At 51.9% G+C, this 16,051-nt stretch overlaps 1 protein-coding gene across 4 annotated transcripts in view; it reads left to right on the plus strand.

The window, feature by feature from the left end:
- The first annotated feature begins 641 nt into the window (after positions 1–641).
- Positions 642–16,051, plus strand: part of Kmt2d (lysine methyltransferase 2D) — a 44,227-nt gene continuing 28,817 nt past the window's right edge. For 2 of the 4 annotated variants that reach the window (XM_048365169.1, XM_048365187.1), the window contains exons 1-17: positions 642–2,120; positions 6,229–6,314; positions 6,558–6,687; positions 6,854–7,077; positions 7,180–7,289; positions 7,453–7,615; positions 8,174–8,339; positions 8,440–8,554; positions 8,680–8,837; positions 9,045–9,190; positions 9,324–10,889; positions 10,977–12,085; positions 12,573–12,686; positions 13,257–13,367; positions 13,913–14,017; positions 15,511–15,692; positions 15,880–16,044. In XM_048365169.1, the coding sequence (XP_048221126.1) occupies positions 6,266–6,314; positions 6,558–6,687; positions 6,854–7,077; positions 7,180–7,289; positions 7,453–7,615; positions 8,174–8,339; positions 8,440–8,554; positions 8,680–8,837; positions 9,045–9,190; positions 9,324–10,889; positions 10,977–12,085; positions 12,573–12,686; positions 13,257–13,367; positions 13,913–14,017; positions 15,511–15,692; positions 15,880–16,044 (4,613 nt within the window). In that variant the 5' untranslated portion in view covers positions 642–2,120; positions 6,229–6,265. The remainder of the gene's footprint in view (positions 2,121–6,228; positions 6,315–6,557; positions 6,688–6,853; positions 7,078–7,179; positions 7,290–7,452; positions 7,616–8,173; positions 8,340–8,439; positions 8,555–8,679; positions 8,838–9,044; positions 9,191–9,323; positions 10,890–10,976; positions 12,086–12,572; positions 12,687–13,256; positions 13,368–13,912; positions 14,018–15,510; positions 15,693–15,879; positions 16,045–16,051) is intronic. The other 2 variants (XM_048365178.1, XM_048365197.1) reach the window with 1 other exon arrangement.

The following is a 16,051-nucleotide window of genomic DNA, read 5'->3' on the forward strand; positions in this document are numbered from 1 at the left end:
GTGATATGGAGCTAATTCCATTCCATTCATAATTCTTGTAGGAGGTAGCTAAGAGGATATAAAGTATTCAGTACATAGTTTGTCTCCTGCTGCTGACCCAATGTGCACAATTCATTCAGAAAAGTTCTTATAATCACTTCCTCCCATCCATATTGAGGGCGGTGGGGGTGGGGTGAAGGATTGCCAGCCAGATGTGTATGCTTTGGGGTTTTGTCCAGATACTAACAACAGTTTCCTGGCCAGGCAGTGAGGCTATCTTAGTTTACTTGAGAAGAGAGAGAGAGAAAAAAAAAAGATTAGGAAAGACGAGTGATGGGGGTGGGGGGGACACTGTGCAAAGGAAGGGGACCGATATAATTGATGTTTGATGGGGAGATGGTTTGTGTGGTGGTTGTGACATCAATACTCCTGCTGCACAAGGGGGCCTGGAGAACAGGAGAGAGGAGGTACTTTTTCAGTGTTCTCCGGACCCCCAAACGTGGCAAGAACCCACCCTTTACAGCGCTAGGCACCGTGCCTCACTTTCTCCATTTGTGGACTCCAGTTCCCAGGATGCAGAGCAGTGGCCAATCTCCAGGCTCTTCTTCCATCTCCCCCCCCCCCCCCCCCCAGTAAAGATTGTCCCTGGCCTAGGCAAGGGGATAGCTAGAGTTTCAAGGACCGATGACTGTAGGCGGACAGAATTAGAAAGTGGTTAGAACCCTAGTTTCATCGCTCAGGAGGCCGAGGAGGTAGTTGCAGGGCAGGGGGCGATGAGGAGGGGGGCTTCGTTCCCACGTGTCTGCTCCGCGGCCGGCCCGGCGCCGTCGGGGTTAACCCGTGGCGGAGGGATCCCGTTTGCGTGTGCGTAGAACTGCAGAGTCACAGCCTTTCCTCCGAGAGGCCTGTATCACTCCGCCGCCCGCTCCAACACAAAATAGGGCCGCGTCTTCTCCTTTCTCCCCCCGCCCCTGCTCGAGTGGGGTTCCCCCGGCCAAAGAACCCCCCCACGGCCACACCTGGATCTCGCGCCGGAGCTTCACGAGCCTCCACGACCGCTCCCCAGATCTCGGGCCAGGAAATAGCCCCTTCGCAGGAACCACCCTACCGGCCGAGCAGGAGGCGGAGGGGGGGGGGGGGAGGCGGAGCGGCGCCGCGCTGCACTACTTTCCTCTCCGGTTGCAAATGGCTGCCTCGTTCCCCACTTTCCGCTCAGTTTCCTGACCCCCCGGCGCCGGGAGCCGGGGTTGGGCCAATGCACCTCTAGGCCCCCCGCGATCGCAGTCTGCTGGGGGTCGAGGGGGTGCCTGGGACCGGAGCCGGCCAGGCCGGGGGCGGGGCAGCTTCCCCAGGCCAAGAGGGGAAGGGAGGCGAGCGCAGGGCCTGGAGCGGCCGGAGGGGAGCGGGCAGAGGGCTCGCACCGCCCGCCCCTTCCTCTTCCTCGCCCACCTACCCTCCTCCCTTCCCCGGGGGGAAGCCGAAGGTGGGGGGCTCGTAGCCACCGCGGGAGAAGCGCTCGGGGAGTCGAGGAGCCCGGCACTGGGTGTGTGTCAGGTTCAGCCCCGCGGCCCCGCCGGCTCCGCGTCGCCGTAGCTCGCGCGGCCCCGGGGCGCCGGCCGGGCGGGCGGGGAGAGGGGGCTCGACGCCGCGGTGAGGGTCTCGTTCCATCCGGGCCCGGCACGGGGCGGCGCGGCATTCCTTCCGGGCTGCTTGGGGAGGCGCCTCGACGTTCCATCTGGAGAGCCTCGACGTTCCGCCCGAGCCCGGCGCGGGCGGCCGGGGCGCTGGCCGGGCCCAGGGACTGAGAGGCCGCCCGACGACGCGGATGCGGAGCCTGCTCGCCCAAGATCAAAGCCACCGGTGCTCTCTTTGTGTCCGCTCGGGATTCGCCACCCTGGGGCTGTCCATGGAAACCTAAACTGCTGGAACCCAAGGCAGAGAACCCCTCTTTTGGCTTCTTGCTTTTTTTTTGCGGGGGGGGGGGGAGGGTGGCCACTCCGACCTGGATTTACCGTTCTTGGCACCCCTAAGCCCCCCCGTGCGGGGGGCGGCTGTGATCGCTCTGGCGGTTGGAGGTCGGGGAGCGGCCCGGGCTCTGGCCATGTTCTCGGATGAAGATTTCTGGATCGTCCTGTGAAGAGGTGAGTGAAGTCCGCTCGGCCAGGGCCCAGAAAGGGTTGGACTGGGGGCACAGCCAGATGGACTATCTTGGCTGGTGGTGGCTTTTAGGTTGGAGAAGGGGATATCAGAGCTGGGGAGGCTTCCTTTGGCAGAGTCTGTCAAGGGAACTTGAGCCAGTCGCCAGACAGAAGCAAGGCCTGGTGTCTTGGGGTGTGCCTCTTTAAAGGCTGGGGGTTCAAGGAACCACAGGAGTTTGGGAACCTGTCCAGATAGCTTTGCTGCCTGTTTATTTTTGTATTGGGGGGAGTTCGACTAAACTAGGACCCAGGCCCTGATGCCAGCACCAATCCCAGGCTGCTTGCTGCTTCTCCCCACAGGGCTCCTTGGGACAGAATAACTTGGGAGATTGGGGGGGGGGGGCAGGGTGTCACTGCCAGGTTGGACTTACTGCCAGGTTGGACTTTAAGGTTGTTCCTACCCAGCCCGGCACCCACAGCAGTGGATGGAAAACTCAAGAAGCTCTAGGTCCTTCACCAGGCCTTCTTTCCCTGGCAGAGGGGAAGGTGGGTGGAAACTGACTAGTGTGATGAAGGGGGTGACTGGGGCATGAAGTAGGCGGGACTGGGGGCACTTCTGGCCCTGCCGGTCAACTTTAAACTAGCCTTGCCTGGCAAAGTGACCCCAGCGAGGCCTAGTGCTGTCTTAGCCTGCTTTGCCTCCCCTCCTCTCGGGATGGACATAATCTCCAGGGATTATAGAGGAGGCCGTTGAGATTTGTTCCCTGCGAATGTGGGCTGCAAAAAAAAAAAAAATGGCTTTTGTCTCCTGCTTTCTCTGGGCCTGGTGTGGAGAGCTAGCTTCCCTGATTCTCTGGCCAGTCCTGCAGGCTCCTCCCCAACTTCTACCCATTTCTAGCCAGGGAGTTTTAACTGGCCCTTTGATGCTGTACCAACCCTGCAGAATAGGGTGGCCTGTACCGCTTCCTAGGAATGACTTGACTTGAGCTCTTTCTGCTGGAAGCCAGTGTTTCCAGCCCTGCCAGGAGGTGCTGGAGAGAAGGACTGTGTATGCACATGAAGGAAGTGTGCAGCATGACTCTCATGTCTCAGTCTCTGGGCTCCGGGCTGGGACAGCCTCCCTCACACCTGTCATGCTGCCCAGCAGGGATTTGGCTAGTGCATTTTGCTCCCTTTCTTCATGCCCTCCAAAAAACATTTGTTAGATCTTCTTGTGTTTAGATTTTGGAAAGGAGATAGTGAGGATTTTGCCCTTGAAAGATTTCTGGGGAGGTTAAAGGTGGCCAGGGGTGGTGGAATCAGGTGAGCTGTCAACTGTGCTCTCTGCTCCTACCTTCTAGGGAGCGTCCTTCCTGTTCTCAAATAACTTTCTTAGGTAGAATTGTACTGTGTTATCTATGGCTGCCCCTGGGATGTCCTAGGGACAGTATGGAGGGTCCGCAGGGCCAGTGTTGCCATTTGGAATCTTCCTCGAAGATTGACCCAAAATGGGGGTGGATAGAGTTGTGGTTTGATTCTCAGGCTGGGAACCAGGAAGTCCTCAGTCATGTTGAAGTGCTGTTCACTCAAGGGCTTGTTCTGTCCTTTTACCTTTCCAAGCTTCCGTTTCCCCCTTGGTTGGGAAAATGAAGTGAAAACTATTGGTTTAGGATGAAGCAGGGAGGAGAATGGGTTGATAGAAACTCTTGCTTTCTATTTTCTGTTTGGGGCCTTTCATTCATAAGACTTAAGGGGGGGGTTATACTCTAGATCAGAGGAAGCCTGTCTGGACACTAGCATGGTTTAGATCCAAGGAAAACCCCTTGGTGAATTTGTGTGTCTCTACTTACTGACTAAATAACAGGGCTGGGAGAGCCTGTCCCTTTATTTGTTTAGATGTGTTCAAGGGCTTGATTGCTGGGGGACTCAGTATTAGGGTGCAAATGCTAGGCTGCAGGGATGGTTAAGTAGTAGAAGCTGAGTTTTAGACTTCTTGGATGTACCTTTAGATTGTTTTGGGGACCGTTTGGAGAACACTCTTCTAGATTCTTTGGGGACATCTTGGAGGACACTGTGCTCCTTGCTGCATAATCTCATCTTCATGGCTCAGGACTGGGCCTCTGGCTTTGGACAGTGTTGATATGATGTTCCCCAAGGCTGGGTGAAGGGTTTCTGTACCTCCTTTAGCAGTGCCAGCTTTTACCAGCCTGAGAGGGCTGCGCTCGGGGGAGGGCAGAGGAATTTGTCCCTCTGGCCTTGTGTGAAACAGTCCTCCTCCTCCCCACTGCATTATCTATCACTCTTGCTTCTTATTTGTTGCTGTTTGTGACTCCTTTGGCCTCAGCTTTGAGAACAGAATTGGTGAAGAGTCTTTGGGGGTGGGTGGGTGGGGGAATTAAGGTATAGTAAGGTGTAAACATTTAGAAAACTTTGAGGTCCTCTTGGATATTCTGGGTGTGGCCAGGCCTTGACTGAATAGGAAGAGAGGTGTGGTTGGTACCCTGACCTACAACTCCCACTTCCCTTGGGTGGCTTCTAAAGCCCCCTGCAAATCTTAGAGAAGCTTTTCTGTGAGCTGGCCAGGTAACCCACCGTGCTTTCCTTTCAGATTTGGGGAAGGGACAGTTGGGACTGGAGGTGACCAAGTATCAGGTGCTGCCATACATTCCATGTTTAGTAGATTCTGAGTGTTAAGGGAAAAGTAAAATAATTTCTTTTCCTCAGGAGGGGCATTGGCAATATCTGGAAATAAATTGTGATATTAGAGAAGAAAGACTGGTATTGTAGTTGGACACCAATCATTTGAGTTTCTCTTGTTCAAGCCCATGTTATTGACTGGGGTATTAACCTTCCACTTTGTGAGAGCAGGGTTGTCCTTACCCAAGTTGGTATGGTCCCTGGCTAAACAAGAGGAGTAGAAAAAGTGGGAGACAAATTTATCAAACTTTCACTATTTACATTTCTTTTTTAGTGACTCCCTACCCCAAATCAAATTCTAGAAACACTGTACTTCACTGACTATGAGAAGTGTCTGCTGTCCTTCTCATTAACAGCTTCTGGCACCAGTCCCTTTCTCTTTTCAGGATCCTTTTTCTATTCTTCATCTCTGATTCTTACTTGCTCCTCTTCTCTGTTTCTGTACTATGCTTAGTTCCTTCTGAGGTCTAGGAAAATATGCCCAAAGTTGTGGTTCTCAACTTATTTACATATAACTTTAGTGTGTTTCATTTGGCTGAGGTATAGGGTAGCATATCTAAGAAGGGGACGATTACTTCTCCCCTCCACCCCCACCCTAACCCCCCAGTATGTGTAGAAACCCTGCTTGGCGGAAGAGGAAGGAAGCTACACTGCTCTGCTATGTCCTGCCTCATTTAGATCTCCAAGTGGCAGTGTGCTTCCTGAGACTACAACTCCCAGCATGCTTAGCCTTAGGCCTGGTTACACATGCTCAGTAACTCTTAAGGCCCACTTCTGTTAACTACTAGGGACATCTGAAGAGGAAGGGCAGTTGGCGTTGCTAAGGGCAACAACTTGAGGCCTTCATTCTAGGTGACACTCAGGCCTCAGGGCAGGGAACAAGGGTGGACAGTTAAAGCAGGAGCTATATTTGGGTGGAATTTTTTTTCTTGTGTTGTGATTAGGACATCTTTGTTGAACCAGTGGAGGTGGGGGAGATCTATCCATAGCTAAGCTTTCATTCCAATAGTGTATTCTGTCTCTTGAAAGACCCTTGACTCTGCTGATGGGAGATAGAGTTTGGCTTGACTCAGACTTCCTGGGTTGGCACTGCTAGACCTGTAGAATAGTAGCTATCTAAGACCTGAGGTCAGAGGCCAGAGTATAGGACCCACCAGCGGCCAGGAGCTCAGAGATGAGGCAAAGGGTGGTACTAGATGTGCTTTTAGTTGAGTGCTATTTTTCTGGGAACTTTTATGGAGGAGCCTGGAAATGGCAAAGTGAAGTAGATCCCATGAGTGTCCAGAGTAGAAGAGGGTATGTGTTTATCTGGGGAAGAACTGGGCAGTGGTATAAGAGTTGGGGAGACTAATTCTTCTTGTTACAGTTTATAGGTAAGACTTAGCTCTGATGTCTGAGGAGTACTGGTCATACAGCTATGTCTTGACATAAACAGGTCTCCCCGAGAGGGCCCTGCCCAGTCGGAGAGAGGGATGGACAGTCAGAAGCCGCCTGGTGAAGATAAAGATTCAGAACCGGCAGGTGAGTTGCCCAAATTCTGAGTTGGCTGACAGCTTTTGGCTTTTCACAGGTAGCCTTATATTTCTGATCTTGGCATAAGGATGAGCTAAGTCTGTGTAATAATAGTCAGGCAATTGAGTGACTTTGTTCTTTAAGAGAACAGTTGAAATGCCATCTCTGATCAGCAGAGGGTTTTGGATATTCTCAAGTCTGGTGAATGGACTTAGTATCAAGTGAGGCTAATGTGTTACTCTGTTTATTCAGCTGATGGACCTGCAGCCCCGGGGGAGCCAGGTGCCACTGAGCCAGACCTTCCCGGCCCACCACGTGTGGGGGTGGTCTCTATTCCCAGTTCTGGGAGTCCCAGGCTTCAGGAACCTCCCCAGGACTGCAGGTAACTTCTTTGGGAGGAAATGGTCATAAAAGTTCAAACAAGAATTTTGAGACTTTAGTGCTTCAAGGGAGAGGATTTAGGAAAATGTGTGTTTGGAAAGCATAGGCATGCCAAATCATAGGGTTGTCAGGGGCTTGGCATGATACTGATGCTTGTGTATCCACAGTGGGGGTCCAGTGCGGCGTTGTGCTCTCTGTAACTGCGGGGAGCCCAGTCTGCATGGGCAGCGGGAGCTACGGCGCTTTCAGTTGCCATTTGACTGGCCCCAGTCTCCAGTGGTATCCTTGGAGGGGAACCCAGGTCCCAGTGAGGCAGTGCCACCCAATGATGACCTGTCAAAGATTGGTTTCCCTGAGGGCCTTACACCTTCCCACTTAGGAGAACCTGGAGGTAAGTGAGGGGAAGTGGAACAGAAAATGACATAGGAGCTGAGCTAGCAGTCATTGTATTGTTAACGCTTTCTGCTCTCTTTACCTCTTCCCACCTATAAAGGATCCTGCTGGGCACACCACTGGTGTGCTGCGTGGTCAGCAGGTGTATGGGGGCACGAGGGCCCAGAACTATGTGGTGTGGACAAGGCCATCTTCTCAGGGATCTCACAGGTAGGGCTAAGGCAAAAGGCATTGCACAGGTGGCAACAGGGCTGGTGGACTTCTGAGACAGAATAGAAGGAGAAGAACAGCGGTCATGTGGGGCTGGGCTAGTGTTTATGCTATTTTTCTTGGGAAAGCTGACTGATACTGAGGCTTTGTCTCATCCTGGCAGCGTTGCTCTCACTGCACCAGGCTCGGTGCCTCCATTCCTTGCCGCTCACCTGGATGTCCACGGCTTTACCACTTCCCCTGTGCAACTGCCAGTGGTTCCTTCTTATCCATGAAAGCACTGCAGCTGCTATGCCCAGAGCACAGTGACGGGGCTGCACATCTTGGTGAGAAGTCCTGTCATTTGGACATAGAGCAAACAAGGGCCTAATGGTCTTGGATTTTGTATTGTATAGGGGATTCCTCAAAGTCTTTAATGTGCTCCACTAAAATAGGTATGAACTTTTTGAGTACAGGGACTTTGCCTGACAGATTTACCGTGTTGTTTGTGGTGTACCTAGCATACGTTGGGCAAGAGCTTAGTAACTATTTGCTACTACTCATTCTTTTTCTTTCTTTCTTTCTTTTTTTTTCTTTTTGGCCAGTCCTGGGGCTTGGACTCAGGGCCTGAGCACTGTCCCTGACTTCTTTTTGCTCAAGGCTAGCACTCTGCCACTTGAGCCACAGCGCCACTTCTGGCCGTTTTCTATACATGTGATGCTGGGGAATGGAACCCAGGGCTTCATGTATACGAGGCAAGCACTCTTGCCACTAGGCCATATTCCCAGCCCTACTCACTCATTCTTGAGTACAGAATACCTGTTACCTATACAGCACTGTACTGAGTTGTGCAAAGACTGTTGACCGCAAAGCTGACCTGTGCTGTCTGTCCCTTCTTACTGCAGAGGAGGCACGCTGCGCAGTGTGTGAGGGACCAGGGGAGCTGTGTGACCTGTTCTTCTGTACCAGCTGTGGGCATCACTATCATGGGGCCTGCCTGGACACTGCTCTGACTGCCCAAAAGCGTGCTGGCTGGCAGTGTCCTGAATGCAAAGTGTGCCAAGCCTGCAGGTGAGAATAGGAGGGCCAGAGGGAAGCCTAGAGTAAAACATAGGCTAGGGTTGAAAATGATGGCAGGAAGGCTCCTGGAATGTACTGTGTGTTCCTGCAGGAAACCTGGGAATGACTCTAAGATGTTGGTCTGTGAGACATGTGACAAAGGATATCATACCTTCTGCTTAAAACCACCCATGGAGCAACTGCCTGCTCACTCTTGGAAGTGTAAGGTAAGTGTCTGCTAATTCTGCCTCGAGTAGCATTCCCAGTGTCCTTGTGATGGCTAGTCCTATACTCTCCTCCAGTCTTGACTGTCAGTTTGACGAGAGGCTGTTTTGCCTGCTTCCTCCCTTAGACATGCCGGGTATGTCGGGCCTGTGGGGCAGGCTCAGGAGAGTTGAATCCCAACTCTGAATGGTTTGAGAACTACTCACTCTGTCACCGCTGCCACAGAGCCCAGGGAGGGCAGGCTATCAGTTCTGTTGCCGAGCAGCATCCACCTGTCTGTAGCAAGTAAGTGGTGTGAACTGCTTGAGGTTGGGAATGAGGGATTGGAAGGACTGAGATTGGCAGGGGCCATGTTAAAGCAAGTGGACTTTTCAGAGGAAAGCCCTAAGGTGGGCAGTGCAAATCATAATATTCATGCCTCGCCCCAGTGTGCTCTCTAAGAGTTCTTAGCTGGCGAGAGCCACAGTGCCTGCTCCCCTGTACCCTCTGCAGATTTTCGCCCCCAGAGCCTGGTGATATCCCCACTGATGAGCCCGATGCTCTGTACGTTGCATGCCAAGGGCAGCCAAAGGGTGGGCACGTGACCTCTATGCAACCCAAGGAACCGGGGCCCCTGCAATGTGAAGCCAAACCACTAGGTGAGTAGGGTTTGAGGGTCCCTGAAATTAATCTTTTATTTTGTGGCAAGAGACAGATTTTGTTTTGTCTTAGACTCTATTCTTTGTGGAGTAGATCTGAGCTAGGTAGGACTACTGTGTGTTGTATCTGCAGGGAGAGCAGGGGTCCAGCTTGAGCCCCAGTTGGAGGCCCCCCTAAATGAGGAGATGCCACTGCTGCCCCCACCTGAGGAATCACCGTTGTCCCCACCACCTGAAGAATCACCCACGTCCCCACCACCCGAGGCCTCACGCCTGTCCCCGCCACCCGAGGAGTCACCTGCATCCCCGCCTCCTGAGGCCTCACGCCTTTCCCCACCACTTGAAGAGTCGCCCCTTTCTCCACCACCTGAGGAGTCTCCTCTGTCTCCCCCACCTGAGTCATCACATTTTTCTCCACTGGAGGAGTCACCCTTCTCTCCACCAGAAGCATCACCCCCATCTCCAGCACTTGAGACGCCCCTCTCTCCACCACCTGACCCTTCACCTTTGTCTCCGCCATTTGAGGAGTCTCCTCTGTCCCCTCCACCTGAGGCATTGCCCACTTCCCCACCACCTGAAGCTTCGCGCCTATCACCACCACCTGAGGAGTCACCCATGTCCCCTCCACCCGAGGAGTCACCCATGTCCCCACCACCTGAAGCATCTCGTCTGTTTCCACCATTCGAAGAGTCTCCTTTGTCCCCGCCACCCGAGGAGTCTCCCCTGTCCCCCCCTCCTGAGGCATCGCGACTGTCCCCACCCCCTGAGGATTCACCCATGTCCCCACCCCCTGAAGACTCGCCTATGTCTCCTCCACCTGAGGTGTCGTGCCTGTCACCCCTTCCTGAGGTATCACACTTACCCTCCTTGCCTGAGGTGTCACGCCTGTCCCCGCCATCTGAGGAGTCTCCTTTGTCCCCACCACCTGAGGAGTCTCCCACATCGCCCCCACCTGAAGCTTCACGCCTATCCCCACCACCTGAGGACTCCCCCAGATCCCCACCACCTGAAGACTCACCTGCTTCACCACCACCTGAGGACTCGCTCATGTCCCTGCCACTGGAGGAATCGCCTCTGTTGCCACTGCCCGAGGAGCTGAGATTGTGCCCCCATCCTGAAGAGCCACACCTGTCACCCCAGCCTGAGGAGCCCCAACTCTGTCCCCCGTCTGAGGAGCTGCACCTGTCCCCTCAGCCTGAGGAACTGAGACTGTGCCCCCAGCCCGAGGATCTGCACCTGTCCCCACAGCCTGAGGAGCCATGCCTGTCTTCTGTGCTTGAAGAGCCGTGTCTGTCCTCTCAGCCAGAGGAGCTACACTTGTCCCCTATGCCTGAGGAACCGTGCTTGTCCCCTCGGCCTGAGGACCTGCACCTGTCCCCTCAGCCTGAGGAATTGCACCCGTCTTCCCAGCCTGAGGAACCTCAGCTGTCCCCCATGCCTAAGGAGCCCTCCCTGTCCCCCCAGCCTGAAGAAACACACCTGTCCCCTCAGCCTGAAGAGCTGTCTGAGGAGCCAGGCCAGTGCTCTGCACCTGAGGAATTGCCCTTGTTCTCCCAATCTGGGGAGCCACCCTTATCCCCCGTGCTTGGAGAGCCGGTCCTGTCTGAGCCTGGGGAACCACCCCTCTCCCCTCTGCCTGAAGAGCTGCCCTTGTCCCCATCAGGGGAGCCATCCTTGTCACCTCAGCTGATGCCACCAGGTAAGGGGATGTCAGTACCCCCTTACTCTGGGACAATCTTAAGTCTTCATGGCACATCTAATCTAAGCTGTTCTTTTTCTCCCCCAGATCCTCTTCCTCCTCCACTCTCACCCATTACCCCAGCTGCGGCCCCACCGGCCCTGTCTCCTTTGGGGGAGCTGGAGTACCCCTTTGGTGCCAAAGGGGACAGTGACCCTGAGTCTCCATTGGCTGCCCCCATCCTAGAGACACCTATCAGCCCTCCACCAGAAGCTAACTGCACTGACCCTGAGCCTGTGCCCCCAATGATTTTTCCTCCATCTCCAGGCTCCCCAATGGCACCCACTTCTCCCATCCTGATGGAGGCCCTTCCACCACCATGTTCACCGCTTCTTCAGCATTCCCTGCATCCCCCCACCTCCCCTCCTTCACAGTGTTCCCCTCCTGCTCTTCCACTGTCCATTCCCTCCCCACTGAGCCCCCTGGGGAAGGCAGTGGAGGTCTCAGATGAGGCTGAGCTGAATGAGATGGAAACTGAAAAAGGTCCAGAGCCTGAGTGCCCAGCCTTAGAGCCCAGTGCCACCAGTCCTCTCCCCTCCCCCATGGGGGACCTGTCCTGCCCTGCCCCTAGCCCTGCCCCAGCCCTGGATGACTTTGCCAGTTTAGGGGAAGATGTAGCCCCTCTGGATGGGACTGATGTCCCTGGTTCACAGCCAGAGGCTGGACAGACCCCTGCCAGTTTGGCTAGTGAACTTAAAGGTTCCCCTGTGCTCCTGGCCTCTGAGGAGCTGGCCCCTGTGACCCCTATGGAGGTCTATGGCCCAGAATGCAAGCAGACAGAACAAGACTCACCCTGTGAAGAGCAGGAGGAGTCCCGTGTACCAGTGGCCCCTACACCACCTACTCTCATCAAATCTGACATTGTTAATGAGATCTCTAATCTGAGCCAGGGCGATGCCAGTGCCAGTTTTCCTGGCTCAGAACCCCTGCTAGGCTCTCCTGACCCTGAGGGAGGTGGCTCCCTCTCTATGGAGCTGGGGGTATCTACAGATGTTAGTCCAGCCCGAGATGAGGGCTCCCTGCGGCTCTGTACCGACTCGCTGCCAGAGACTGATGACTCACTATTGTGTGATGCTGGGACAGCTATCAGTGGAAGCAAAGCTGAGGGGGACAAGGGGCGGCGGCGCAGTTCCCCTGCCCGTTCCCGAATCAAACAGGTGAGGGACTGTCTAGCTGCTACATGTGGTCAAGGTCATACACTGTCAGGTACAGTTCTGTGCCACTGACTGATACCCTCATGCTTGGCTTATTGAAGCCTAAACTGACTCAGATCCTTTAGTTCAACTTATTTTACTGAGGCAGCCACTGATAAAAGAAGCAAATGATTTACTTAGCTTCATGATTGCACAGTAGCAAAAATGGGACCACAAACTTGGGTTTCTCAAGTTATATATATTTATAATATTTTTATAATATGTACAGTGTTAGCCACTCTTCTTGGGAGAGGAAACTGGGTCTGGGGTTGGAGCTCTCTATTTGCTTATTTCAGAGCTTTTTTTTTTTTTTTTTTTTTTTTCCTGTTTGAATGGGACTCCTAAGTTTTTTGGGTTTTCTTTTCCTCATACAATGTCCATTTGACTCTTCTCCCCTCCAAGACTATGAGTCCAACACTTGTTTCTATAATTGTCCTCTTCCTTTACTCAGGGACGTAGCAGTAGTTTTCCAGGAAGACGCCGGCCTCGTGGAGGAGCTCATGGAGGACGTGGGAGAGGACGGGCCCGGTTAAAATCAACCACTTCATCCATTGAGACTCTGGTAGTAAGAAGAGGCTTCCCATCCTTTAGACATGATTCACATGGTCCCTTCAAATTCAGCCCTTAAATCCTGCCAGTCCCTTATACATTTGCCTGTCAACCTGTTAGCCTAGGACTTGACTGGTTAGTCTGTACTTCTGTCCACTTGTTCCCTAGGCTTCTCTGAAATCTCTGCCACTGAATGTGGTCCCAGTTAGAGAGTTGGGGTATCTTTTGCTTCTTAGTCCTAGTGTCTGCCCTTCTTAGCTAGGAGTTCACACCTCCTTCCCCAATACCAAAGAGGAAGTTAAGTTAGTTTAGTTGGAGCACACTTAGCTTTTTTTTTTTTTTTTTTTTTTGGCCAGTCCTGGGCCTTGGACTCAGGGCTGAGCACTGTCCCTGGCCTCTTCTTGCTCAAGGCTAGCACTCTGCCACTTGAGCCACAGCGCCCTCTCTGGCTGTTTTCCATATATGTGGTGCTAGGGAATCGAACTGAGAGCTTCATGTGTAGGAGGCAAGCACTCTTTCCACTAGGCCATACTCTCAGCCCGCACACTTAGCTTTCTCACTTTTCTTTTCTTTCTCTGCCTATAAGGTGGCTGATATCGATAGTTCACCCAGCAAAGAGGAGGAGGAAGAAGATGATGACACCATGCAAAATACTGTGGTTCTTTTCTCCAACACAGACAAATTTGTTCTAATGCAGGTACCATACTTGGCTAGGGCAGTCCCATTCTTGGCAGAGAGAGTTGACACACTTAAAGTGTGTGTGTGTGTGTGTGTGTGTGTGTGTGTGTGTGTGTGTGTGTATTGGTGGGAAGGTAAATGGGAAACTCAGGGATCTACTTCTGGGGGGCCTTTAGCTAATGAGAAAACAGAAAACAAATCAATCCCACATAGCAGTAGTATCAAAACTTCTATAGCCCAGTGAGCCTACAATAATCTTGAAACTGATAGAAATTTGCACTTTCATAACTGTCACTTAAGCAGTCTTCTTCATCTTATCTTCCTGTCATTTCTTCTTCCTTATACCCATGTCAGACTTGATAAATTTGAATGACCTGATTAGAGAAGCAAGCAGCATAGGGAGGCACAGTTCTCTGGTTGCATAGAAAGTGAAGGGTCCTGTAAAGTTCTTCATGATGTGGGATGTGCTTCTGACTTTCTGATCTCAAAGTAGTGTGGTAGGAGTTGTCTGGGACAGGGTAGGATGAGACTTGATTGGACATCCATATTTCTGTGTTTTCCCAGGATATGTGTGTGGTGTGTGGCAGCTTTGGCCGGGGGGCAGAGGGCCACCTCCTGGCCTGTTCACAGTGCTCTCAGTGCTATCACCCTTACTGTGTCAACAGCAAGGTAAGTTCAGAGCCAAAGATAACTAGACTGGGGGACACTGTCATTACCTTAATGTCCTGTTCTGGCCACAGTACTTTTTATTTTAGCATATTTTAATTGTATAAGTGGATTTCATTGTGATACTTTCATACATGGATGTAATGTACCTGGATCAAATGATCTTTTGTGGCCCTAGTATTTTTTTTCCCTAGTACTGGAGCTCGACCCTTGATACCTTAGCTTTCTTACTCATACCTGATGCTCTGTTACTCAAGCCACACCTCCAGTCCAGCTTTTTCCTGGTTAATTGGAGGTGGAGTGTTGTAGGATTTTCTACCTGGGCTGCTTTTGAACCAAGATCTTTTAGTTTTCAGCCTTCTCCCCATTACTTCTTTTTTTTTTTTGCCAGTCCTGGGGCTTGGACTCAGGGCCTGGGCACTGTCCCTGGCTTTTTTTTTTTTTTTTTTTTTTTTCCCTAAAGTCTAGCACTCTGCCACTTGAGCCACAGTACCACTTCTGGCCGTTTTATGTATATGTGGTGCTGGGGAATGGAACCCAGGGCTTCATGTATAGGAAGCAAGCACTCTTGCCATTAGGCCATATCCCCAGCCCCTCCCCATTACTTCTTAAAGTGAATGTGGCTTCTGGAAGTTATTCATAGTCCTTAGTGGTTATCAGACTTGTCATAGGGAAAAGTGCTTTGGGAACTCAACAAATACTTTATAACTTCTTTGGTAAACAAAATCATGATAAAACTCAATTAATTATAAGTAATGACAAATCCTGGTACTGGTGGCTCACTTCTGTAATCCTAACTACTCAAAAAGATGAGATTTGAGGGTTGAGGTTTAAAGCCAGCTCATGCAGGAGTCTGAGACTCATCTCCAATTAATGATCAAAAACAAGCAAACAAAAATCCTCCAGTAGAGCTGTGGCTCAAGTGGTAAAGTGCCTTGAGCAAAGAAGCAAAGAGACAGCTCCCAGGCCAAGTTCAAACCCTAATACTGGCACACACACAAAGAAACAAACCAAAACATTACTAGTTGAAGATAGATGCAGTATATATTGGAGGTAGAACAAAACGAAAACCATAATGCATATCCTCAACGGGAAAGCAGTGTTTTTGACCTAAGTATGATTAGTCATTTTAAGGTTTCAGTAGTACTACTTGGTGAATTAATCCACTGCTAATAATCACTAACTTGAATTAGTAACATGTTCTAAAAGTTAAAAAAAATTTTAAGGAATTACAGCTAGTTGTATCCACAGTCTTGTCAGATGCATGGTTAGGTGAAATTGTTATTCCACTCTTAAGAAGATGAGGCAGTAGCTAGTGAGGCTGCTCTGTGATCGGCAGAGGTCTCTGGGAGCCTGTTTTCGAGTTTCCGTTTTGTTGGTGAAAGTTCTCTGTAAGCCTCCCTCTGTTCAGTTGTGGCCTGTGTGTTGGGGGTTTGTTCAACCTGATATAAGTTCTGCCCCCCTCCGCCCCTGAGGAATTCTGTCTTCCATACCAGATCACCAAGGTGATGCTGCTAAAGGGCTGGCGTTGTGTGGAGTGTATCGTGTGTGAAGTGTGTGGCCAGGCCTCCGACCCTTCACGCCTGCTGCTCTGTGATGACTGTGACATTAGCTACCACACATACTGCCTGGATCCCCCGCTGCTCACTGTGCCCAAGGGCGGCTGGAAGTGCAAGTGGTAAGGAGACCTGGGAGCTTCCAAGGAGCCTGTGGCTCGAAAGGATAGAGTGTATGGATGTTGCGTACATGACAGAGGCTGTGTTTAGGAGGCCCAGCTGCTTGTTTAGTTATTGTGGGGACTCCTCCAGATTTGGATTCCTTGGGTAGTTTAGGTGCTAAGGGGTCTGTCTTTCTCCTCCAACCAGGTGTGTGTCTTGTATGCAGTGTGGGGCCGCCTCCCCTGGCTTCCACTGTGAATGGCAAAATAGTTACACACACTGTGGGCCCTGCGCTAGCCTGGTGACTTGCCCTGTTTGTCATGCTCCATATGTGGAAGAGGATCTGCTAATTCAGTGCCGCCACTGTGAACGGTAAAAG

Source organism: Perognathus longimembris, chromosome 1 (assembly GCF_023159225.1).
Source record: "Perognathus longimembris pacificus isolate PPM17 chromosome 1, ASM2315922v1, whole genome shotgun sequence".
Taxonomy (NCBI): Eukaryota; Metazoa; Chordata; class Mammalia; order Rodentia; family Heteromyidae; genus Perognathus; species Perognathus longimembris.